Source organism: Macrosteles quadrilineatus, unplaced genomic scaffold (genome assembly GCF_028750875.1).
Source record: "Macrosteles quadrilineatus isolate MER2022 unplaced genomic scaffold, UCM_ALF_1.0 Scaffold_5__1_contigs__length_97177068, whole genome shotgun sequence".
NCBI lineage: Eukaryota > Metazoa > Arthropoda > Insecta > Hemiptera > Cicadellidae > Macrosteles > Macrosteles quadrilineatus.
Window position 1 is genome coordinate 96788469 of NW_026542598.1, and position 27299 is coordinate 96815767.

The 27299-nt window shown below is 35.2% G+C and overlaps 2 protein-coding genes across 3 annotated transcripts; both read right to left on the bottom strand.

Moving 5' to 3' along the window:
* Nucleotides 1-61: 61 nt before the first annotated feature.
* Nucleotides 62-27237, bottom strand: LOC128994800 (U4/U6 small nuclear ribonucleoprotein Prp31-like). Of its 2 annotated transcripts, none has more exons than XM_054419588.1 (8): nt 27178-27237; nt 17549-17695; nt 15344-15538; nt 12370-12574; nt 5684-5853; nt 3520-3818; nt 2778-2927; nt 62-543 (listed from the first exon to the last, which is right to left on the bottom strand). In XM_054419588.1, exons 2-8 carry the CDS (start codon nt 17661-17663, stop codon nt 214-216), a joined length of 1464 nt encoding a protein of 487 aa, XP_054275563.1. In that variant the 5' UTR covers nt 17664-17695; nt 27178-27237; the 3' UTR covers nt 62-213. The 2 variants fall into 2 exon arrangements, with proteins under 2 accessions (XP_054275563.1, XP_054275562.1); XM_054419587.1 differs by lacking the exon at nt 27178-27237 and adding an exon at nt 26332-26460.
* On the bottom strand, nt 26354-27299 carry LOC128995819 (mediator of RNA polymerase II transcription subunit 21-like). The gene is made up of 2 exons (XM_054420836.1): nt 27178-27299; nt 26354-26813 (listed from the first exon to the last, which is right to left on the bottom strand). The coding sequence occupies exons 1-2, from the start codon at nt 27297-27299 to the stop codon at nt 26354-26356; spliced, it is 582 nt and encodes a 193-aa protein (XP_054276811.1).

Consider the following 27299-nt stretch of genomic DNA (forward strand, 5'->3'; position numbering starts at 1 on the left):
TTTTAAATGAAAAGTAAACACCACTGACTAATGAATAATAGGAAACAAAATAAACCTTGAATAATACATTAATATAGTTTAATTAATTTATAAGACTGTCTGAATAAATCATACTGATAGCATTGATCAGCTAGCTGTTCTTTAGTAATATCACAGCAACCAAATTAATAGATTACACGTAACTGGATGACAACAATCCATTGAACTACAAGTTCACTTAGTAATTTTGACAAAACCAGCAGTATTTGAAAAGTACTTGGCATTTGCTTCCGCCACATTTTTCTCAGCTGCTTGAGGATTTACAATTTCCAAACCCTGCAAGGGAGTGAACGCAACACTTGATGCAGTTCCAGAAACTTGTTTCTTGACTGTTGTACTTCCACCCCATATCTGTTGCTGTTTTTGAAGGTTTTTCTGAAGTGTTTTAGAGATTCGAACCTTGGTTTTTTCATCAACTTGAGGCAGTCTGATTCTTCCAGTTCCTGCTTTTCCAATCGTACCTCTTGTGTATCCAAGATCTTCTTGATAGGCATCATCTTCAATCTGGGGAAGTAATTTAATGTAAGTAAATTACTACGGTGTTTTCATAGTCAAGTACGCACAAACCCTAAAAATACAAAATTTACATTGATCACCCGGAACCTATTTTTTCCGATAGCAAATTTTGAGTAGCCTTTTATCCTTACCCCTCCCATGTTTATTGATAGCTTTGAATAGAATCCAATTCCTTTTAAGAATTGAAGCAAGTTTTTTTCAATAAAAGTGTATACCTTAAATTAATACATGGGGAAAGTAAGACATTAAAAAAAGAAGCCAAATAAGATAGGGTTTATTTTATATTGTAACTGTATTTAAATCACCCAACTTACTAAATATCTAAATTTTTGAGTAGTTTACATACACCGGATTGTCAGCAGAATCCATAAACTAAATTCACACATTTTTCCGATTTTCCTGCCTAAAAATTACAAAATTCCCGTCATCTAATATAGGCTACTTATAAGAAAATCCAAATAAAAGTAGTAAAAACAAATTAAAATAACGGATATTGGTAAATAATTAGAAAACCACATTTTTATTACTGTAGCCCTTATGGCCCATTAACTCTTAATATTCACTCGACAAACATTGCAAATTAAGGTTAAAAATTAACATTAATGAGGTTAACACTTTGCTGAATAAACTTGTACTACAGAGCTAGGCCTACTCGAGCAATTTCGAACTGCCAAACGTTACGATTTTCGCGTTATATTTGCCGATAGTTACTTATGATTAACTGTAAACCGGTTAAATACCAATAATTACTACAATTAAAATTATGTATTTTTCAAAATTGAAATAAATGTAGTACTTTGAAACAAAATTCCTGGTAGGAAATGTTTTTCTTAGGCCTACTGAAGCAGTTTGTAACGTTACGTTTTTTGCGTTATATTTGCCAATAGTTACTTATGATTAACTGCAAACCGGTAAAAACCAATAATTATTACAATTAAAATTATGTATTTTATGACTTGTAATTAACTAAACTAAAACATCAATTCAATCTAATCCTCAGTCGAGTGTCGATTGGGAATCGTATTGTCATCACTTAAATCGTCGTGTCTGTCTACAGTACAGTTCCGCCATTGCTTGCTGTACGAACACACAACGCGAACGCAGGCCGCATACAAATACTTATTAAGGTCAAGGTTAAGTCATACCGGCAATGGCAGCAATATTTGGGCATTGAACTAGAGCTACAACCGAGGGTAGCACTGAATGCGAAAATTGAGAGACATTGGCCGCCATATGTACTAGGGGTAGGGGAATAGTACTTTGGAACTAGGGGGTTGTGAGATTTCCAATAACCAATGACCTGGTTGATTCTTCTAGTGGTACCAACATAACAAATAACTTCTTGATCAGCATTGTACATGTTATTAAATTTACGGAAAGTAAAAAAAAAAAAACGTCTTATAACACTAAAAACATATTTACGCTTATACTGTTACTCACAAGACGGTAAATATACATAAAAGATGGAAACTGGTGATGGATTTCAATCGGACACTCCAATCATCATCAGACCCAATAGGCAAAATTAACTTTAAGACCCAATTTACTTTCCATGAATTTAATTTGCTTGACATGATTTCCTTAAACCTTTGTCAAATTCAATCAGGTTATGTTATGCGTTTTACATTTTCTTTAAATATTGATGAGTTTGGCCTACATCAGGTGTATGAAATAGCCTTTGCAAATTAAGAATTTACTTACTGTTGAAACAATAGTTATTTGTGTAACTAGTGGGCGAAGTGGCACTTTGCTGCACACAAGAGAAATGTTTACGCACAAGCCGTAGGCGAGTGTGAAAAGTTTCTCGAGTGCAGCAAAGGCAGTTTGCACTCGCGTTACAAATTATATATTTCTTACAGTTACTATAAAGCACATAAATAATTAGGCTTTCAAATACTGTACAACACGTTTTTAGGTTAGGTTAAATCCTAACATTGAACAAAATGGGAAACGCTGCACCAGCTGATCGTAGTCGTAATATCTTTAAATGTTGCCAACTTATTTTCAAGCGTACACGTATTACGTGTACGCTTCTCCTAATCAACGTGCCTAATCAAAGCACGCTGTTTTCTTTGATTTCGTTGGCTGACAAAAAAATGCTGACAAAAAAAAAAAAAACTGTGGCATAAGTAAGTAGATGCAGCAAATAGCAACATGCTGTGCTATAACCAGTGCAAGGAAGGCCACTTTGTCAGGTGATTGCAGGAAAAGATAATACTCACATCAGCAAAGTTTAGTCTGTTGTTTTGTTTCCTCAGCTCAGTCATCGCGTAACGCTCCTTGGTCTTCCGTACTCTCTTACCTCCTCGCTTCTTCCGGCCAGGATCAATCGGTTTGGGCAATGGCTTCACAAACTTCACAGGAGGTGGTTCCTGATGAATAGAACAATTAAATTAGTAACATTAAAAACCATTAAAACCCAGCTTTGCCAGTGAAGTTTTTTAAATTTGGAGGAGGACTCTTGTTATTCACACACAATTGAATAAAAATACCTACATTTGTAAATTGTTAATCTTAAAGCAAAATTATGACCCAGTTTAGGCAGATTTTGTATGTAAAAACAGGTTTTGTTAAAAACTTTCAAGTAAAAATTTTATATTGTTGATTATTATAGAGCAGGTGTAACTGAAAGCCCAAAATACAAACTCGTACCACAACCCACAACCCCAGTGAAACACACACCAAATTACCTAATTTTTATTTGTTCAGAAAATAGAAAGATAACTTATTAAGTTCTTTTTGTATGATGTACAATAAAAATTTAGATCGAGTCATGTCCAAGTGAGCTAGTTATGTCTGAAATCATTGCTGTGTGTACTTCTTCCTTTATACTATTCTAGCTGGATCCCTCCCTTTTAGCCTGGTCGTAGTAGCTGATAGCGTTGTACGGAAAATTCAACACTTGTTGAAGACCTATATTTTGACAACCCTCGTATGCACAAAATTTTGATTAGGTAAACTCACCATGAGCTTGTCTAATTTCTTCTCGATTTCCTCACGCATTTGTCGTCCAATGCTGCCGTCTGGGTACTCGTGAGAGGCGTCTACTCTAGAGGCCAAGGTACACTTGGTGGCCACAAGTCTAGAGGCCTTCCTACGCAGGTCTGGTGGTGTGTCCTGTACGATGTCTGAGAAGTATATGAAGCCTGTGTGAGGTAGAGAGGCAACTGTGGAGAAGCCTGACAGAGTCTTACTCTGGGAGCCGAGTATGAGGAGGTTACAAGCTGGCATCTTGCTGAGCTTGCTGAGACCTCCAGCAACACCTGCCACAGTATAAAAGTCAGTATCCCTTACACGACCTTCATGTTAATTGCAAGGTAATATTGCCTGTTAAGATAGTCTTCAGCCTTTAGCCTTTTCACACAAGCAAAAACAAAGGGATCTAAATTTTATTGAAAGCAGTCATCTTGTTTTCCTGGGAAACAAAAATAGTCCTTGGAATTGGACCAGTAGATGTGTTATACATATAAGTACAGATGGTTTTAGTTTCCCTAATTTGTGACGCAGCATATAAAAAAAATGAAAAATATGTTTTCTAAAGTTACCTGACAAAAAAGACTTCTTTGCACTGATTATAGCACGCCAAGTAGCTAATTGATGCATTTACTTACTTTTGCCGCACTCATTTTTTTTTGTGGGCGCACTCCAGTATTCCAACCAAACAACACAAAACAGTGTTCTTTTATAAGGCATGTGATACGTACCTGTACAATTGAAAATAAGTTGGCAACACTTAAAAATACTACGACTTCGATCAGCTGGTGCAGCGTTTTTCATTTCGTTCAACGCTTGGATTTAACCTAACCTAAAAACGTGTTGTATAGTGTTTGAAAGATTAATTATTTATATGCTTTATAGTAACTGTAGGAAAAATATAATGTGTAATGTGAGTGCAAATGCCTTTCCTGCACTCGAGAAACTTTCCACACTCACCTACGGCTCGGGCGTAAACTTGTCTCTCATGTGCAGCAAAGTGCCACTTAGCACACTAGTTACACAATGTATTCGTGTTAATGTATTCGAAAACTCCAAGCAATTAACAAAAAAACCCCGCCACAGTAAACCTGCAGACTAACTCCACTGAAATGGCGACCATACAAGTATGAATGGAGATGAGTGTAGGATGAGTGGCGCGATCTTGTAGTCTTGTTTGTTACTAAGGCCAACATATTCCTTAGACACAGCTGTTAATTAATACAGTTAATGGCAACTAAGGGACCTACACTTTATAGTGGAATCCGAACCACATTTTTGCCTGGTATTACGAATTGGTCTAATTATCAGGAATAGTACTGCAGATAGTCGTAGTACTCACTGATGCGAAAGTTAATCCACACCAGGTTGTGTCGCATCCATAGTGCATGCATATAAATATCCACAATTCGTTACCTCCAAGTAGCTGGATTACAGGATGAATTTCCATTTGCCTGTTTTGATTTTAACTTAATTTTTTTTAAATGACATTAGGTTTAATGTGTCCCTAGGTTTGTTGCTACTGGGAGGGGATTGAAGTGTGTGATTTATAGACATACCAAGAACAAAAACAACTTGCGCAGAAACGAAAAGATCACGTGGTTCGCGCCGGTAGGTGTGGCGGACCATTCGAACCTGCGCGGCTCGAAACGGCCCAGGGTTCTTTTGTTTCTGGTATTACTATAGTAAAATAAATATATTTGCCAAGTTTGATCAAAATATATCCATAAGCAAGCAAACTACGACAGTTTACTTATTCTCTGTAACAATAACATGGGAATTTTAAATTGACTTAAAGTTTAATTAAATTTACATCAAACCAAGCTGAACAAAGTGTTCTTTTGTTTATAAAATCGATTAAATATTGTGTACTATGTTTCCTTAATCATTGGTAAGTGTGTAAATGTATTTTCAATGGACTATGAATCTATGGTAATATGAACTGATTGGTATGTTATGTTGTTAGTTAATGTTTTTGTAGTGCAGAATAAAAGAGATGTAATGAATTTTACCATTTAACTTTTTAGTCCTTGATGTTTTGATAATCATATTTTTTGATGGCTTCAATGCTCAATTTAATTTTTAGATTAATAATATGTAAAGATACAAAGATGGAAGTTTTCTTTATTAATTAATACAAAAAAAACACAATTACCCATGACTTTGGCTGCAGTAGAAGCTCCAACAATTGCTGACAGGTTTGGGGCTATGTAAGTCATTCTGCTCTCCACATACTCGTAGATGCGCAGCTTAAAACTGTTGAGTTCAGCTGCCATGTCACAGGCCTCTTGTATGTCGTCTAGTTCTTTGTCTGTCAGTAACTGACTGTAGAAACAACAGACAAATGTTAGATCAGACCTTTGAGTGGGAATTTAGAAATCTCCTAAAGGCTGCAATAAAAATGGGTTTTAAAATCTATTAAGGGAACATTTATACTGCAGTGAGAAACGTATAAATGACTCCATAACTTTTAAAAACTTAAACACAAGGCTTTGTTGCACATACTTCAAGTAGGCATATAGACTACTTTCTATTAAAATAACATACTTAATTTTTATTTTTCATGACTCCATTGGTCCATGAATGTATGTTTTAAAATTTACACAACGAACAAATATAGACAACTGATAAGTTCTTAATTGAACAATTACTCATACAAATTAAGAGACCAACTTTTTTGGACGATCAACGTAAATCTTTTGTTGGCCTTTCACTAATTCTTGGTGTTACAGCTGGCAGAGGCGAATCCAGGAATTTGTTGAGGGATGGGCTCACTTTTTTAAAATTATTGTGTGGGTTTATTAACAAAACTGTAGTGCATTCCAAAATGATGCAACCTGAAGGGAGCTGTGATCCAATAATAGTCTTTTCTTTATTGTCTTGTTAAAAGCATATGGTTTATGTTTTTATTGTGATAATTTGTTTTAGTGTTGAGATGGCATGAAGATTAAAATGTTCTTTCCTTTAACTAGTTTGTTTTATTCTTTTGTGAATATACTACACTGGCGACGAGGATGTCTAGAAGAAAGCAGAAGAGTGATAGGGAAGTTGATGAAGTCTCACAGTGAGTTAGAGAGGAAAATTGAGAAGTTTGACTTTGAGAAATACAAATGTGAAGAAACAGCAGAAGAGTATGTTGAACATTTTCAACAAGTTTGTCGGGTGAAAGGGGTTCAGATGAGCGTAGTAAGAAAGCGAGAAAAGATTTACTACTGGCTTATGTGGGAAGTGAACCACTCCAGAAGATGCAAAATTATTTCATCCCGAAGAACCTTGATTCTTATTCATATGAAGAAATTAAGAAATGTGCATTCTTCTCACTGTATGGTCCTAACCAAACTATTTTTGCTGCCTGTTTTGAGTTTGAAAGAGCTGTTAGGAATGAAAGTGAGTCTTTCACAGAATAGGCCTAATTCACCCGGTTAAAGAAACTAAGCAAACACTGTCCGTATGGCTAAGGCTTGGATGAACGGATCCGGGATTGTTTTATCACAGGGGTGTCCAATGAACAAATTGAAGTGAAAGTAAGGCATCGTTGGCCGGATGGTGTAAAACCGGGGGCAGTGTAGTCACGGCAGAGAGAGTGTTCCAGTTAGCCAGTCCACGGAGCATGCCAGAAACAAGGTGAGTGCCAGTGCTACATCGAGTGTATGTTTTGTTAAGAAGAGACAAACAACTAGTCATGTGAATAGATGTGAGAACTGTGGCAGATATAGTTGTGTCAAGGAGCAATGTCCAGCAAAAGGCCAGGAGTGTCTAAAATGCCATAAGATTGGATATTTTGCTAGGGTGTGCAAAAGGAAGTTTGTCAGTAAAATTGACACTAAGTTTGCCGATGGAGAGCACAGTTCAGAGGAGGTGGAATCTGATCTTCATGCTCTTAACAAGGTTTCAAACAGAACACCTCGTGCCTCAATAAGAGTCAATGTTAATGGACTGCTTTGCCTTAAGGAATTTGATTCGGGTGCTAGAATTTCTACAATTGGGCAGACATTATGGAAGAAACTCGGTAAGCCCCAGGTTAAACCTCTCTCGGGATTGACAGGCTATGGTCAAACACCTTTAGCATGTTTGGGCAAATGCTATGTGTCAGTGTGTTTGAATGGGGAGTTGAGGAAATTACCAGCAGCAGTAATGGAAAAAGATGATATTCCATTGTTTGGACTTCCATGGATGGTATCATTTGGAATGAAACTTCCACCTGAAGTTAGTATAAAATCAAACGTAGCAAATGAGTGTGTTATAACGGAAGAGGAAGCCCAAGCATTGGTGATGAAGGAATTTGATAGTGTTTTCTCATATGGGTTGGGTAAAATTGAAGGAGTAAAGGCTAGAATACATGTAAGGGAGGATTTTCAACCGATTTCACTGAAAGCCAGAAGAGTACCCTTTCCTTTGAAAACTTCCGTGGAGAAGGAGCTGAACCGACTTGTTGAGGGCGAAGTCTTAGAAAAGGTTGATCCGAGTGAAACAGCAATAGTCTAGTCAACCCCTACTGTGAATGTTAACAAAGGAGGTGGAAGGGTAAGGATTTGTGGAGATCTTCGGGTTACTGTGAACAAGGTGATTAAAGTTGACCAGATGCCTACTTTTGCTGATTTGACAAACAAAATTGCTGGAGGATGATTATTTACTGTAATTGAATTGAAGATGCATATTTATAGTTAGAAATTGCAGAAGAGGATTGAAACTACTTAATAATAGCTTCTCATAAGGGGTATTCCTGCTACAAGTTACGGGAATGGTTTTCTCCCTATGGAGTTCCTAGGATGATTGTCACTGACAATGGGACGCAGTTTACTGCAGAGGTCTTTGAGAAGTTTTGCAAGGATAAAGCAATAAAACATGTCTGCAGTACACTGTATCATCCGAGGACGAATGAATAGCCCATACAGCTAATGGAAACTAAGGGACTGAACTTTGCGACTTACCTTCCACCGGCGCCGTGTCTCGTGAATCAGCGTCTGGTCGACCAGTTTATTAAATGTATTTTCGTGTGTGTCATATCCGTATGTGTGTCCCGTTTATTTATTTGTTTATATTTTTGACGAACTCTACATGAGGGATTAGCAAGACATTCTGGACCTGAAGATGTGCTATTTTTGAAAAGCATGAAACAGCTGTAGTCATCATACTACTAAACTGATTGTTTTGACAAACTGGTAATTTAAACCTATATTAATTAACATATAAATTATTTAAGAAATACACCGAAAACAAAAGCCCAATTCTTCAATTTCAAAGAAACTTTACAAACTAAAGATGACGCTTAACTACATTTAAACCAAACCTTCTAACAAAATTAATTACAAACCACTGAACAAAGCATACAAACAATAACAAATAAAAGTCCTTTTTGGTTTGCTGAATGAAGGCTTTGCTGTTTGTCATGTAGCCATGTAGTTTCATTCACCAATAAATACATTTTAACGTTGAGCTTGAATTTTAAAATGGTAGTCTTGCGCAATGCACAGTGTTGCCATTTGTCACAGTGGTGACGTTTCACCATCGATTCTCGGTCCCGGTACCTTTCCCAAGAACCGGTGGAACCAACATTTGACGTTAAGTACCGACCCATCACTAATACTGATTCAATACCGTATATAGATATATAATTTAATAACATATAGGCCTAGATACGGATTCAATAATGTATATGGATACTGATTCAATAATGTATATGGATGCTGATTCAATAATGTATATGGATACTGATTCAGTAACGTGTTATGGATACTAGCATAGACAACAAGAATTAAATATAGACCGTCAGCCGTGATGCGATTAGCATTGGTTCTGGCGTCTACTGCTGGAAGCATGTAGCCGTAACTACATGGCGCTCCCAGTGGTGGACGTCAGAACCTACGCTAATCGCAGCACAGCTGACGGTCTATATTTAATTCTTGTTGTCTATGCGTTGTCTAGTATCCATAATACGTTATTGAATCAGTATCCATAAACATTATTGAATCAGTATCCATATACCATTTAATTATTTTTGTCTATGATACTAGCATATGTCCATACCAAAATTTATTAAGATACCGATACCTGAAAAATCAATTCTCAATACCGATAAATTTTTCTTATATTTTCTATCAAATTTTCTAAATTGATTGGTTACTACACCAACCTCTGTGTTTATGTCTTTAAATTAAGTATTTTTGAGGTAATGGGGTTATTTTCAAGTAAAGAAAAATATTATGCAGCAATGAAATGATACATTCCAACTAGCAAATTTATTGTTCATTGGTTCTTGCGTTATTAAGTAACAGACAGACACACACACAAACACACACCATCTAATTTTTATATATTAGTATAGATATATTTATATATTTATTTATTTATACTAGAGATGTGCGAGCACAGGTTTTTCAGGTCGAGTCGAGTTCGAGTCGAGTAATTGGCAAAAGATTCGAGTCTTGAGTTCGAGTCGAGTTTAAACCCAAAAGATCGAAGAATGTGTAAGTTTAAGTAACTCCTTAGGCCTAGAGCATGTAACTGTTAAAACAACCTTGTTACAAGCTGAAATATGATTATAAATAAATAAATTATTAATATTTGTGCAGTAACATATCAATATAATGCATAGAAAATAATTTTAAAACAACAACAATAGAGCTCATAAATGAACTTCTACTTCTGTAAAAAAAGGTAAGTGAGCATACATTTTTTTATCCAAAAATAAAATACAATAATCCCTATTGATAAGTAATATTGCATAATACTTGGCTAAAATTACTTAATACTTGCATCTATTAGTTATTAAGGTTGCAATTACAATAGCCTAATAAGTTTAATAAAGAGATTTATTCTAAAACTTGAAATGTTATTTCCTACCTTTTCACCTTTAGTTTTGTAAGTTTATTACCATTATTCTTTTAGTTGGTGTGGTTTTTGTAACAGTAGGCCTACAAAATTTCCAATGGTTTGACAGTGGGTAAAGTAAAAATAAATTTTGAAATAAAGAAAATTAAATTTTTTAATCTTGTATGTTAATTGTAAACAAACATTCTGTCAAAATACTCAAAATATGTTAAAAATGAAGTACAAATAGGCCTACAAGTAGTCTACCTTACTGATAAACAAAACAATTGTAGATTGAAAATTGTACTGAATAATGTAATAGGCTCATACAATAGTAGTTATAGAAATCAAATGAAACCTAGACTTAGGCCTAACTCACTATAATCAATTGTATTCCATGCACATTAACCACATTAATGCAAGTTGTCATGAAGGAAAACAAACTATGTAATCTAGAAGGCCAAGTGCTAGCACTTAATTATTTTGAGATATTTGTAAGCTTTTTTTAGGAGTGCTACTATTGTCCTCATGAATGATTTCATACTTATTTATGAGTTATCTAATGTTTTACAAGTTTACAGAATAATTATTTTCAACCACGGTAGCATCAATTTATAATTATCAACTTCTGTTAAGAAGGCCAATGACCCAAAACATCATGATTGTGCAATGTTGTATTTTGACATAAAAATGTAAATCATGGTATTAACTCTAATTTGAATATTTCTCCTGGTCCCTTGCAGATTGTATTTTCAATGCTAAATAATTAATTGTGGTCAATTCAAATTATATTTTTGATGATTCAAATCTCCTATACAAAAAGACAAAAGTCAAACCAGACAAGGAAAAAACCTGCTATTGTAATCCCCCTGCCCCTACCCAGCCATTTCAGAAGTGGTGAAAGTCTAGTCTGGTCTAAATATAGCTCCAAGGTCTTACCCTCCCCTTCCCCCCAACCCCCTACACCATTCACTGTTGCCGACTTGCCGGCTGCCGGGCTGCCGGCTCAGTTCGAGGTCATTGCACAACCCCTCCCTCCTTCTATTGTTTTGCCTTTTGTAGTGTTTCTATTCTTTTTAAAACTTAACTGACTTTTTTAAACATAGATTTATTGCTTGTAACAGTTCAGTAGTGGAATTTTCTATTGTGAAACAGTACTTTAAAACAAAATCACTACCGATCATGTCATTCAGTGTCAAGTCCAGATTATGCCATTGCCAGTCAGTCCGGCGACTGCTTTGAGTTGACCTATTCTGTTGTGACAGCTATAAAAATAGGTTAGGACAACTACCTCTTGCTTATTTCTACACTGTAGAAATATTTGTATTACTGTAGAATCTATAGTAATACAAATTATAAAGCATTTTATGTAAACACAACTTACATTTTAACAAATATTGATTTTTTACAATTTTAAACCAAACTCTACTCGAATCTGCCGAGTTCAAAGATAAGCTCGAGTTTCAAGGCCGTACTCGACTCGAACTCGTAATCTCGAGTACTCGCACATCTCTAATTTATACTAGCCCGTCATAGCAGGATATGTAACGATTTGTACGCGAAAGCAGGTGATGATAACAATGTTCCCATGACGGCAGGAGTTGTTCTCTTATTTTGCGCGATCGCGGGTGATGATAAGGATATCCTTGTAATATCAGGCAATGTTAATGATTTTCTGTATTTGTGGGCGACAATAATCATGTCCCCTTAATAGTGAGAGGTGTTAACGTGTCAGCCGTGATCGCAGATGACAATAACGACGTCCCTGTGACGGCGCGAGTTGTCCACGATTTTCCGCAACTGCGGATTAAGATAAACCATTTCCCCGTAATAGCGAGAGTGTTAAGATTTCAGCCGTGATTGCAGATGGCGATAAAAACAATGTCCACGTGTCGTGGGTAACAATAATGATGTCCCTATGATAGCGGGAGATGTTGAAGATTTAGGATAAATACACTGCCAGATCATCATTACATTTTTGCTGACAAAATTGTCTCTTATAATATTATAGATTACTGCACTTTTATTTACCCCTGAGTAGTAGATGCAGTGACAGACACGACCATTATCGTAGCTTGAGTCAAGAACTGTTGCAATGCTTCATTGTTCTTGGCCTTGTCCAGGTCATTGCCTAGTTCTCTCACAGTCATCATATACTCTTGTGGTTGTACAACCAAACTCTCCAACTCAGGAAACCTCTTAGAGTACTTGTCTCGAACAAATCTGTGGATCAGAACTATCCAAAGAAATCATTAACTCATCACAGCAATCTAGCAAATGGTTTTCAATTAGATTTTAGAGAATGTGCCAAAAATTTGGTACCAAGATGATAGGTTTTTGTACTTAAATAAACATTTTTTTGTATAGTCCTTATGAGTAGGGTTTTTTACCCATTTTACTTGGAATGGCCTAGCTAGGGTGCGCTAGCCGATGTTTAGGAAAACTAAGCTAACATTTTTTTACATACATTGGTATACATAGGTCATGTATGAATATTGATTGATCATCTTCTTAAATATTAATTATCTTGTAAACCCACTTGTAAAATGGTGTTTGCCGGATATAAAATGAATTGAATTGAATTGACGGATCTGCACCAAACTTCACACAAACCATCCTTGAATAATGCTTAATAATGCCTGAAAGTTTCATTACAATCTGTCGAGCGGTTTGGGAGTCCAAACGTTTAAATATATATATATATATACAAACTTCCTCTTTTAATATATACTAGTGAGCCGCATAGTATGAAACATAACTCATTGAGGTTTGGAAGGCATTTTCTGCTCTTCCAACAAAACTGATTAACTGTTTAACTTGGTCTTAACCAACCTACTGAATATTACAAACATTAATACTTACTCCCCAAAAGCTAATGAGTTTCTTTTTATAAACAGCTGTTTTTGTTTTTAAATTTGTTCTGTGTATTTCTTATGGGGAAAACCCGACCTTTGAGAGGGTCTCACGCCCTTAAGAGTAGGAATTTTATAATTTTAAAACCACCATGTACACAGAAAAGTAGCTTACAATTTCCAGTAACGGTATACCAAATGTGGTTGTGATATCGTTTGTCGTTTAAAAGTTATAAAGTCGTCCTAAGACTTAATGGTCACCCTAAAAGGCAAAGCCCTCACTTACTCACTGACTTACTCATCACTAATTCTCCCACTTCCCATTTACCTAGGAGGCTTAAATTCGGTACACCGATTCTTTGGGCATTAAATAGGAAAACTAAGTAGTTTTTATTCTGATCGGGCTTTCGGGCTCCGCCCCAGTGGCTCTGGAGTTTCCCATGTTAACCTTATGATTTTTCATATTTAAAAGGAATTAATGAATCTTAACAGCTGTTTCAATTAAACAAGTTGATTCTGTTCTATGATATTCAATAGCATTAAAGTTACAAGGATTACCAACAGGGTGCAGCACTATTTTTTATTTTATTTATGACAACAGCTAATTTGCAACCAAAAGGTGAGTGAGCGTAGCCAGGGTGTCTACTACATTCTGGATGAAAAATTCATGGTCAATTCCCGTACATTTAAGGACACTTTGCTGTAACCTTTGTCGGTGTCATTAGGCCTACCGAATAATTTTCCTGATTTGTCAAACTGTATTAATCTTGTTATTCACTGTAGTTGTACCAGAGAGAAAAGTAAATAATAATAGATAAGAGTTAAAAATTTCAAAATAGAAATTTATTGAAAGTAAACAAACATAGGCCTACCTATACTTTAGGTAAAGCTTTTATAGTGTAACAGAGAAACGCAATCATTGTCTCCTGCGATAGCGACAAATATCTCCATCGGTCACGTAAACTTCATAACATAGCTTATCCGATCCAGGCCAATTAATTTGGCATGATTCGCCCTGGCACAACGTTAGGTTCTCGACTACTTTTGAAAAAAAAATCTTTAATGCATATTGTTACTCAATTCTTAGTACAAAATCAAGGTATGGTAAGCGGCTATTAATAAGCAATAAGTACAGAGTAAGATTATTGTATTTTCATTTGCAAAGTTAATATCGACACATAGCAATCATTAGTTGTTTATCTTAGGCTCAATTACATTTTCTTAATATATTTTACAGCTCTTTCAAGAATCAAACACATTGAAACCTGAATAGCCAACAATATAAGACAAAGATACAGAAAATGCAATGACATAATTGGAAACCAAGCAGGCCTACATAGTGATAAAACATTAATGCAAACAACAATGTTTGTGGTTTTGTCAATTGAAAGATAAAATGTCCATAAAAAAGGGGTTAACTTACAAAATAAGACTGTAGATTATTTACATGTTTAATATGAAACCATAAACAGTTTTATGGCACTAGGCACTGGCCGTGGCAAGAAGTGGAATTTAACAGCCATTATAAAGCTATTATTTTCACGATAAAATAGGTTTGGGATCTAATAATAATTACCCTGGTAATAAAAAAAGAAGTTGTAAAGGAATAAATATTTTAAAAGTGATACAACTTTTATGAGCTAGCTGCTGAGTCAACAGTTCTTGGAAGTACTTGACTTGACACTTGATTGTCTTGATAAAATATTAATGGATTTGAGATTGCTAATGGGATTTTTATTGCATAATTACTCTAGTAATAAATTATGAAAATGTAAACAAACATCTGATAAACCTTTTATGTGCTCCTAACCAACTAGCGATCAATAAAATTATGGCCCATTAAAAATTTAAGGACATAGTCTGGCATTTAAGGACAATTCCCGTACATTTCATGGCCAGTAAAAATTTGAGTACAAATCCCGGATTTCCCGGTTGGTAGACACCCTGGTAGCGAACGAACTTCAACCAGGACGTGATTGAGCCATGCGAACGAGCTCATCTTGAAATGAACAAGCATTTGACATCAAACCACATTAGGACAGGACGGGTCAGCTAGTGTATGTATAAAGGGGAGTTATAATGCTCTGCTTTCCAAAAATACCACATACCTATCTAGTAAGCTTATAGTTATTATGCTCTATAATCATACTCACTTATTTCATTGTCGATGTCAACAGCGAGATTGTTTGCCTCAACAATCAGTTGGTATTCTGGATCAATCTCAAGTGGTCCTACGCTTCTCTTGGTCACAGGTTCGCTTTGAAACTTTTGAATGTCATTCATAATTCGTTCCAGTCTATCTGAGTTCCTCAATGTGGCCAACTGCTTTACGGAAGTAACTTTGATTTCTAGAAATGATATTTGGAAATTACTCCACTAATTAATAAATAAACTGAACCTTATTGATAAGGCTATAACAAGGCTAATAAATAATTTTATATAGAATAAAATAATAAAAAAAATTGTTTATTAAAATTAATGTAGGTACAGTATTTTCAAAACTGTAACTCACCAAAGATTCCAACTACTGTAATATTTTTATTTTCCTGTTCAAAACTACCATAATGCACTTCTGGAAGAGGTATCTGAATAACAAGATGTAGTAAAAACAAATTTGAATTAGGCTATTATAATTTTAATCAATAAAACAAGCATTAGTACATCTATTGACTTTTTTACATTTAGTTACTTATACAAATATCAAATCACGTTTGTTCCGCTCAACTGGCTTTCACCTCTCTGAAAGCAATCCTAAAAATACTTATGGAGACTTTTCTTATGGAGATTTAACATTGGACAAAATTTTAAAGCTTAAGACAGCTAGCCTGACCATACTACTGGACTGAATTACACGCGGTTGGTACCAAATGTAATTGTCTCTATATTTGTCCAGTTTGCTTTGATTTCAGATATTACTTGACTAAGTGTTATAAAAACAGAAATTAAAAAATCTATTGACAATTTAACGTGGGGTAAAAGTTTAAGTCTAATAGGAGTGAGATCTGGAGATCTATTGGACAGATTTACATGCATGTTGTGTTAAATGAAATGTTTCCCATGTGCCTGAAAAGTTTACTATTCCTTTAGTGAATCTTATATATTAAAAAGCTTTCGGAAAACATGACAATTAGCCTGACCATATTACTGGGCCAATTTACATGCGCATTGTACCAAAAGGTTATGGATGAAATTCTAATCGCATGTTTTATTTACAGCGTGGGGTTAAAATAGAGAAGTTTGCACAATACATACTTTTGGTAAAGTTTTTGACCACGGGGCGAGCTCTCGTTTTATCTAATTTCTTCGCTAGTTTATAGGCTGGAGAAGGCATGAAATTTACTAATGGTCGGATTGGGACATCTAGTTTGTAAATTTTTGGGAGGTCCCTTAGGACCGGTGCTTGTGGGTTTGTTAATTTTAGAGAGGATATATCATTAGCTGACAACAAGTTCTTGCTCACAGATATTGATTTATTGATTAGTTTGGCGAAAGAAGTTGTTGGATCTTTGTTAAGAAGTTTGATGTTATTTTTACTTATAAAGTCACAAACTTTATTAACATAAATATCTTTATCCATTATGACAAATGAGTTGCCTATATCGGCTTTTGCAATCGATGCGTTCCCCTCAGCAAGTTTGTTCCTGATGCTAGTTACTGCCTGTCGCATTGACTTGTACTTGTTGTTTAGTTTCCTTGTGCCCACCGAGTTCCTCATAACCTGTTTGGCTTTGTTTGCCATTATGAATCTAGAGCCGTCAAATCAGACAAGGACAATGTTTTAAACAACCAACTTTACTTTAATTCAAACATCATATACAACACCGCAATAGAAATACTGTAGAGGGGAGGGGAAGGCAGAGACAATGGAACCAGCGAGTGATAAGACAATGTGTGTGTTATCTGACCAGCTGTGTATCCTACAGTCTAGACGCAAACCTCTGCAACACGGGTCCGCTCGTCGAGTTAAATATTTTATTTTATCGGCCGTATATGTGTGAGCGCTATGTGTTTGTTCGTATGTATGTATAAGTGTAAAAAACTGTTAATCCTGACGACTTTCATTTGAAGTAATCATCTTTGTACGCACCTGATGATGACCTCTTAGCAGGTTGAAACTAGTTGTGGATACAACAATGGTATTACCAGAATAAGGTATTTAAACCACTATCATTAGTTATTATTCGCAATCCGGAGGCTACTCTTACCACAGTGAAGTTATTTATTTTTATACAGGTTAGTAAACTCATTTAGAGTTAATTTGGTTAGCAAGCTCTGTCTCCCGGTATTTGACTTCAAAACATGTAGGCTTAAACACATTATACTTAAAACTTAATATGACAAATCAAATTATAGGCTACCTTCTTCCAAAGGTTTGATTGGCGCCACTGTCGGTAGGATCTCCGATGTATCCATGGCCACTTCTTCATGGTCGTCATCTTCTAAATCAGCCAATAGTTCATCCGCAAGAGACATCTTCTTTCAAAATGTAATAGTATGGATATACACTGTAACCATAAACATTTTTAAAAGCTATGTAACTTTATGTATGGTTGAGGTTGAACTATTGATGTATTAACTCATGACATGTATAAGTTTAGCCTAAATTCAGATTTTTCATTAGGCTATTGATCCTGTGAGGTACTGTATGATCTTAATCAACAACTTACTGGAACTGACATTATATTCAACATAAAATATAAATAATTTTATAATCCATACTATTATAAAATTGAGGTGGTGTCTGTTTCTCTGTGCGGCTGCCAGGACTAAAATACTAAACCGATACCGTCAAAATTAAACACACCGATAGTCCACATATCTAGGAATGTCATTGGCCTATTAACTTTCCTGAGTTCCTCTCAGTCTATGCCCCTTGGATGTCCAAAGTTTTGAGGTGAAAGTAAATATTAATTGGTCTCCATGGAAGCATGAGAAAATTCACAACCTTTGTTTACCTTTGTGTTGACATTTCAGTGTAAACAATCAGAACTGAACACTTATTTGACAATTTCAGACAGCTGATCCAAACAAATTAAATAAAATATTTTACCTAACCCGCCATGTTAAACTTCCCTATCCCAAGCGTGATGTATACAACTTCCTTACCTCTCGAGTGATGTAAAGTTGAAAAAAACTCACTCGGTGATGTAATGAAACCTATTTAAATAACATTGAGTGCTTAACTTAAAAAAATATACCTCTATGGAGGCATCGACGTTCAACGCTAGAAATCAGCTGTGCGCTTGAATGTTATTGTTATGCTTTAAAGTATTTTCCTAACCTAGCTTTTGTTTGTAAAAGAACGTTACTGTTAGACGATGAGTGAAATGGGTAATGAAAAACATTGTACGTAAGCCCATGTATATTGTCAGGTCAGGTAAAATCTTGTACGTTACACGTTGCGCAAGAGCGTGTTTACATCTCTTAGGTGAAATATGCAACTCGCTTCCGCTCGTTGCACAACATTCACCTGCATGATGTAAAAACGCTCTTACTACACTTGTAATGTAAATAGCTATTACACAATTATTTCTAAAACTATGTCATTAATTATGAAATTAAAGAAAGATACTATAACCGTAAGTTATGACAATTACCTTATTGATAATAAAACATACACGCTTATAGTAGGCCTAAATGGGAAAAATTGTAAAAGAACAAAAAACTAACAGTTAAAACATAGCGTTAGTCTAGCTGTGATACCTCGTATGTCCATTTTTTTCGATTTTGAGATGTTGGTATTAGAATATGCAGCAAGTTAAGCCAGATCTACTCAGAGATACCTCGTAAGTAAAAAAAAATTAAATTTTGGGTAAATTTAACTTTTGAGTATACCTCGTATGTGGCAACACTGATTTATCCTGGTGATACCTCGGATGTCCCTGGTTTAAGCAGTAACAGGTGGCCTCGCACAGTATGCTAGTGAAATTTGGCTTTGCATCTCAGACACACTAATGGTAAGTTCTGTTTATACATAAGATTGCATTATTTATTTATTGTTCTTTCACTATTTCTGTTGATTAAGTACTTTACATTAGTATGAATTGGGTAAAAGTGTTGTTAATGATAGAATGGACATACGAGGAATCACTGTGTTGAAGTATGGCCACATACGAGGTATCACATGATTATCTCTTGGTGAATATTAGCTCTAAACAGCTTTATTACTCGTTTTCAGATACTGAAAAACCATGGATAACGAAGACAATTTGCATTGTAGTCAAGATAGTAATACTAGCTCCATAGATGACCTATTAAATGCACTTAAAGACCAATATCCTGGTGCTGTTGTAGAAGTTGTTAAAAATACAAACTGTGGTTCCACTTCTGAAACCAACGGCCACGATGAACAACAGAGGCAACCAGATAGTTTAGACAATAGCAACCTGTCTATTAGTGATTTGGATAATATTATAGATCCGAACATTCATACGGGCGATTTAAGTTTTAGCTTTGACGTTCTTGACAGTGATTTGTCACTTAACACTGTGGGTCAAGTAGAAACTGATAATCTTGACCAGGATGGTAAACTTGGCTCAACTTGCGTTCATGTTCCTGATAATGGACCTACCAATATGGATGGTGTTGCACCAGAAAACATTCAAGAGGATTTTATGTTGGGCATAGAAACAGTTGTAGAAACTGTTCAAACTGTTGAAGAATACAATCATGGCAATCATATCTTTGGCCTACAAGAAGCTGACGATGAAGACCCCGATGATCCAGATTTCGAACCTAACGAAAATGAAGAACATAATGAAGAAGCTGACTCAGTGGGTGATGACGGAATGCAAGATGAAGATAACGCTCTGGGTGTCATCAAGAAAAAAAGGAGGAGGATTGCTAGTCCCGGTGACTGGATGGACAGAAAAAATAAAGTTTTGAGAGAAAAAGGACAAAAGTATGTGGGCTGGTCAAGAAAAAAGGTACTTGATGAAAAGAGTGGCGAAACAGGGTACAAGGGTAAGAGAGGTACAGCAAGAGAAGAAAGAAAATTGGGACCACCCTGTCAAAGCTCAGCTTGCCTTAAATCAAAAATGAGAGATTGTTACTCGATATCGGAGGAAGATAGACAAACGTTAAATGACTCATTTTGGCAAACCCTATCGTGGGACCAAAAAAAAATCTACATTGCGTCTCTCGTGAAACGAACAGAGAAATCGAGAACAAAAACAAAAAAGGGAGATGACTCAAGGAGGCAACACACGTTTGTGTACACTATAAAGCTCCCCAATGGAAAGTCAGTGGAAGTGTGCAAGAAACTTTTTCTAAGCACATTCAGTTTGGGTGAATGGACAGTACATAGCTGGGCCACAGGAGCTAGTGAAGGGCACAGTCACGGAATGACACCAAGTCAAAATGCCGTAAATGAAGAGAGGCGCAAAATAGGATCTATTGGAAAAATAAGAAATGTTGAGGGGAGAAGAGCTTTAGAAACATTTGTGGAATCATTGCCTTTATTGCCCTCTCATTATTGTCGGAAAAACAGCAGCAAGTTATACCTAGAACCTGGATTTGGTAAAAATTGGGTTAATGTGTACAACGAGTACGTAAAATTTTGTTTTGGAGATGGAACTAATCCAGTAAAGCCTCTGTCACAATGTGTTTTTGACAATTTTGTAAAAGAAAAAATCTTGCTTTTCAGCAGCCTAAGAAAGACCGATGTGACAAGTGCATCATGTACGAGACTGGAAACTTAGACGAGGAAAACTATCGAGATCATATTGAAAAGAAAGAGAAAGCAAGGACAGAAAAAGAAAATGACATAAAAGAAGCAAAAAAGGGTTCATCCACCGTTCTTACCATGGATGTACAGTCAGTAAAAGTATCACCAAGTTTAAATGCAAGCGCCTTGTATTACAAAACGAAATTGGTCTGCCACAATTTTACCATTTATGATGTAGTTACTCATGACACTAAATGCTATTGGTATAATGAGAGCCAAGCAGATCTGTGTGCTAGTACATTCGCTAGCTGTGTTATTGAATATTTAGAGGAAATGTGTGACTGTTCCAAGCCGATTATAATATATAGTGATGGCTGCACTGCACAAAACCGAAACTCGACAATGTCCAATGCTTTGCTTTGTTTTAGTAAAGAGAAAAATGTTGAAATTGAACAAAAGTTCTTGACCAAAGGCCACACACAAATGGAAGTGGATTCAATTCACTCATTAATTGAAAGGAAAGTTAAAGATCAAAAAATACACTTACCATCTGACTACATCAGGCACACAGAAATGGCCAGAAAGACTCCCATAATCCGAACAAAAGAAGTAGGGTTTGACTTCCCTAAAGATTATGGTAAGAAGTCATTACTGGTGTACGACAGCATACGGCCTGGACGGAAACCAGGGGACCCTAAAGTAACCAACATCAAGGCCATCAAGTACGCTAAAGGAGAAATTGAGGTTAAGTTGAAATTTGATGAACCTTATTTTGCCCTGCCCCAAAGGGTAAAGAGATCTTGCCCAAGTTTGTCGAGTTTTCCTTTAGTAAGAAATGCGCCGATACCAATAACGAATAGAAAATGGCAACATTTACAGCAACTTAAGGAAGTTATTCCACGTGATTGTCACGCATTCTACGACCAGCTACCTCACGAGGGATAAGGATCATTCATAGTATCAACAACCGGGAACTAGGGACACCAAACACTTGAGGCTGATTTTATAAGTAATTTTTTATACCTTTGTAATTTTTTATATATTTTATACTTTTTTATAACTGCAAAAAGCATTATATAATCTCAGTGTTGATTTCTTAAGTAGGTACATCTTTTTAATAATTTTTATACTTTAGTATTTTAGGGACGTTAGAAATCTTAAAACTCATTGTAATGATTTTTCACTTAAGTCTTGAGGCTGATTTTATAAGTAATTTTTTATATCTTTGTAATTTTTTATAACTGCAAACGGCATCCCAGTGTTGATATCTTAAGTAGGCTACATCTTTATAATGATTTTTATACTTTAGTATTTTAGGGACATTTGAAATCTTAAGACTTGTTGTAATGATTTTTATAAGTTTGTATTAATAAAGTGTTGTATTTGAAATACCTATATTTTGTAACTTAAAAACCTTGTATGTCCTTTAGCTTAAGAAGTGATACCTCGTATGACCTCGTATGTACCAGACTGTAAGAAGTGATACCTTGTATGTAAAAGATTTTTGTTATTGGAATAGGAAACACCCATTTAAGTATTTATTATAATGTAAAATATGAACATAATAGTTTGTCAACATTAAAAAGGCATCTAGAAATATTCTTGTACAAAAAAAACAGTTTTTTCTACCTCCTGAAAAGTAGTGATTTTGGACATACAAGTTGTCACAGTTAGGCTAACGATAGGTACTTTGATTAGTAATGAAAGAGAAGTCAAATACAGTTCATCAAATGAATAAATAGCCCTGCTAATGAGAAATTTCTTAAGTTTGTTTTTAAATTTTTGATATTTACTTCTGCTTGTATGTCCTTTGGAAGTTTATTGGAAATGCTCGCAACTGTTAATAATAGCAATATTAAATATTGGAATCAAGCTTACAACGGTGATTATTAGTCGAAGATCTTTATCATGAAATGTAATCAAACAATTGATTTATTTCATTTCCACAACATAGTGAAAGTATATTATGGATGTAAAAAATAGTCTACAAAAATAATCATATATATTAAAACGTAAGATAATTTTGAGAACTAGGGAATGTCGAAGCCATAATTTTAAAGTAGGATTTCAGTTTTTTTTAAATTAAGTTTTAAAAAGTCTAGCAGCCGACACTAACATTCTACTCTAGCTTTTGGTATAATAGGTACCATTTGCTTAATGTAACAGCATTTTTGACACAAATTCAGCATTTGGATTAAAATGAAATGACATACGTAGAATTGACTTATTTACTATGGTAATGCTATCTATATAATTAATACGCTACATGAAAATTTGTCGGTTGAACTCCTCCGCCATTTCTTAACCGATTTGATCCATTGGCGTCTCATTGGAAAGAGCGTGTCGCGTAGATTTGCAAACTGGCCTTACATTTTTTTTAAAGTCCCTTGGGCTCTGCCCCAGTGGCTTTGAAAATTCCCATGTTATCCTTATGAAGAACATGATTGTTTACATTTTGATGAGCTGTATAATTTAATTGCTGATATTTATTTTTCAATTCAATGAAACACATTGAGTACATTTATTTACTATTTGAGTTTGTGTAAACATAACCTCCAAAACGGATTGTGTTAGTATGGTTGTATCTTAAATTTGTGTATCTATCGTTGTTTTGTGTCGCTATGACGAATCGTGTTAGTATGATTGTAACTTAAATTTGTGCATTTATATCTTTGTTTTGTGTAGCTATAATTTGTTTATGTGTTGTTTTTTTTTTTAATGCTTCCGACACGACGACAACGAAACATAGACAGGTGGCGTAATCGTGATAATGACCGCAGCTACAGTGGCATGTTGAATAGGCTTAACTCATCACAGTCAGCACCTGACCCTGGACAAACTCAACTATTAGGTTACAAATGCGCCCTAACACTACCCCAAAACGACTTTTCGTTCTCAATTGGCCCTCTATCAATGAACTGTGTTGCCTGTACAGCGAGGCATTTTGAGAAGGAGGAAACCGGCCGGAATGCTTTAAGTTTATCAATAACGAAGATACGGTAAACACGGTCTGAGTTACACTGACACACACCAGTAATCTTTGAGTTGAGTCTTATAAACTCATTGTAAATATGTCTGTTATTCGTTTTGAAATAACTCCTGTAATACTTTGCAATTGCTCGAATTCGAGCAACATGTACACTAGTAATCATTAATAGGCTACGTTCATTTATTCAGTAAGAGGATGAGTTTTTTTTTTTTTTAATATTCATAGTAAAATACTAGGTGTTCTAATTTATTTTTGGAGCAGTCTTTAAAATATTTAGTTTGTTCTAGTGCAATATAATGTGTTACAACTAACAGCTGGATGAATGAAAAAATATGCTATTTTACTCTGTAATTTTGTCATTGATTATAGGAAATAAGTAACATTCTATAACCATTGCTGTATACAAATCAAGGCTCACAAATCTTCAAAAGAATGGTTATGAAAATTATTTTAATAGCCTACTTGACTTTTTGAGGAAAGGTTGGGAAAATAACAATGATCACATGTTTTAATTCATCTTGGCAGCTTTTTCTGTACTATAAATGAACTGCTTAAGATAAGATAAGATAAGATCTTTATTTCCATTAGATATTCTTTTGTGAGTCATATTTGTGAGTCATATAATGCAAGTTATATTTGCTTAAACTATGCTTGAATTAGTAAAAGGCACACTAAATACAGATTTAATGGACTCCTCAATTCCCTTATGTAGGACGGGCCGACAGCTCGTTTTGTATTATAACTACAAAAGGTTTAGGGTACCAACCTTCACATTTGAGGACAAACTGATGCTAACACACTGTTATCCTATGATGAGGTCAAAAGGTTTTATATACAAAATTTTGTGGGACATTGGATGGGTTGGAATCAGTTTCAGACCTCGTCTGGAAGGGAAATAATGCGGGACCTCGGAAATGTTGTTACATTTAATTTGTGTTTAGGACCTCGTTGGTGAGGGAAATAATGCAGGACCTCGGAAGTGTGGATATTTTTGTTTGTGTTTAGGACCACGTTTTTGGAAAATATAGGTAACGTTAAAATAAAATTGGATAAAATAGGAAAGTGTAGGTATCTTGATAACTTTGAAATTTTAATTAAATTAACAAAATATCACCCGAAATTTTGTTTGATCATTTTGGAAGTGTTTAAGCAATTTTATGGATATTATGAATGACCACCTTTTTGATAGGTACTATTGGTCATGCATGACTAAATAAAAATATTCCTATTGACGAGTCTTGGTAATAAATACTAAGAAATATATATGCTAAATTTTATCTGTGTTAGAAAAGTATTCCTATATAAGATATACCTAGATTATTTAGTGAATAAAACTAACCGTCGGCTAACTAATAAACAACAAGCTTCCAAGCATAGATTTAATTTTGAATTATTTTTCTTGTTATTAGGGCTGAATCAAATATTAAAGTATTGAAGAGTCATTTGGAAACACCAGATATACATTGTATAGTGTAAAATAAACGGTAGGTGATAATACCACGAATTACAATAATAAATAGAAATAAATGATAAATGGCCTACTTATCGAAATAACAGGTGTTATTATTAATAATAGTAAGACACGCTCATAGGTACCAGTAATCCTGCAAAAAATCCGGAAGTTCTCGTTTATGCTAACTAATTTGGTCAAAGTGTATAGGACCTCGTTTTCGCGCTTTAGGCGAACACTTTTCAAGTCATCGGTAAAAATGTGAAAAATACCTACATCAACGTATTATAGTAGGCTATGCATCTTAAGTTAAAATAAAGTGTTTACAAAAAATAAAATAGCCTAGGCTACATTATTTCTGATGGAATAGCGAATTTTGTTTGAAGTCCCCGATTGTGTTGAGGGGGCCCGAGTAACTCAGTTGTGTGTTGACGGATTTGCGGCAATTAGTACAATCAAGGTCCTCTTACAAACATGTGTGTGCGTGTGTGTGTGTGTGTGTATGTGTGGATGTGTACAGAGCTAGAGACTCCACTTGTGGTCTAATTTCAAAGAAATTTGGTGTGTAGGTTCTAGGCTAATCTATGGTATCTCCACACGTTTTTTCCATTTTTTTGAAATTCTGATTGTCAATGTTTAGGCCTAAGTTATTCTCCCATAAAACCCCATAAAATAATGGAGAAATTGGATTTTCTCAAACACGACCCAAATTATTATGATAAAATTTAGTATGTTGTAGCCCTTTAAATTCTGAACAAAATGGTGCGACTCCCATTTCTGTAAAAATTACGGTTCAAAAGTTATTTTTAAGTAATTTATTTTCCCATAAAAACCCCATAAAATAACGAAAAATAGGATTTTAGAAAAAAGCCGGGTTTGATTTAGCTTGCTTACTTACTGGCTCGGTATCAACTAGGCCTAAGTTACTGGTAAATTTTATTTTTACCCAGATAAGAAACTGTACCGGTACCAGAAATTATTCAGAGAACTTAAGTTATTGAAATCAAGCTCTTGTAAAAACTAAATAGCCTATTACCTTGTGACTACAATGCCCGCAACTAGGGATAATCTTGAATCGTAGTTGTCTCACTTATGTTAATGCTATTGAGGCCTATTTCTTTTTTGTCAAGCTTCCTTGCTTCTAATTGAGTCTGTGCAATTTCTGTCAATGCGTTTTGAATTTTTTCTAGTAAAATTTCACCTTGTTGAACTATATCTTCAAGGCGGTCGGCTGCTTTACTGTTTTCTTCTTCTAGTTCTCGTAGACTTTCAATTTGCAGTTCTAAAGTTGATTCATCACTTGGTAAAGAATCAATTAGCACTTCAATATCTTTGGCACACCTAGCGATTAGGGCAGCAAACAGTTTTGGATAATCTTCTTCTTGTTGTTGGGACTCCTGGCTTTTAGGTCGAGCTATTGATGAAATATTTCCAGGAGGAGCATACTGCTGTAAAATTCCTATACTGTTGCAAAAGTTTTCTGCTTGCTCATGTAACTTATCCTGCACTTGAGTCACCCTATCAGCCATTGAATTTGAGTTGCATACGTTTGAAAATAGCTTTGTAAAAATTGTTTAGGCAAGAAAAAACTAATTTTGATTTGAAATCCTAAATTTTAGACGCCTATTTTTCTATTGTAGGCCTAGGCCTAAACATCCAAGCCAAGACAGCTTTGGCAGTACAGAATGTATTTACCAAGATTGCGACAATAGGCCTGTGTACATTGACAATGCAACTAGTAATATAACATCAACATTAGGAACTACTGCAATAGAAGAAATTATACTATCTAGTTTAAATTAAACATTGCCACGGCATCAATCTTAATGGTTAATAGGAGGGCGTATCTCGTAACAAAACAAAAGCTCTACTAAATACTAACCTCAATTCGGCCTCAATCTCTCTTCTCAGGCTTCTCTTCTCTCGGCTGAGTCGGCTCGGCACTCGGCAGTCGGCTCGGCTCAGCTGGAGCTGGATTGGATCTAGGATGTTGAGTTCAGCCAT

Excerpts from the sequence above, each read along its gene's own strand:
- LOC128994800 (XM_054419588.1), bottom strand. The coding sequence starts at position 17,663 with ATGTCTCTTGCGGATGAACTATTGGCTGATTTAGAAGATGACGACCAT. Across the intron at positions 12,575-15,343 it reads TGACATCGACAATGAAATAA|TTCTGATCCACAGATTTGTT; the intron begins GTGAGTATGATT and ends TTCTTTGGATAG. Across the intron at positions 2,928-3,519 it reads AGAAATTAGACAAGCTCATG|GAACCACCTCCTGTGAAGTT; the intron begins GTGAGTTTACCT and ends TCTATTCATCAG.
- LOC128995819 (XM_054420836.1), bottom strand. The coding sequence starts at position 27,299 with ATGGCTGAACTCAACATCCTAGATCCAATCCAGCTCCAGCTGAGCCGA. Across the intron at positions 26,814-27,177 it reads GAGATTGAGGCCGAATTGAG|GGTGACTCAAGTGCAGGATA; the intron begins GTTAGTATTTAG and ends AATGGCTGATAG.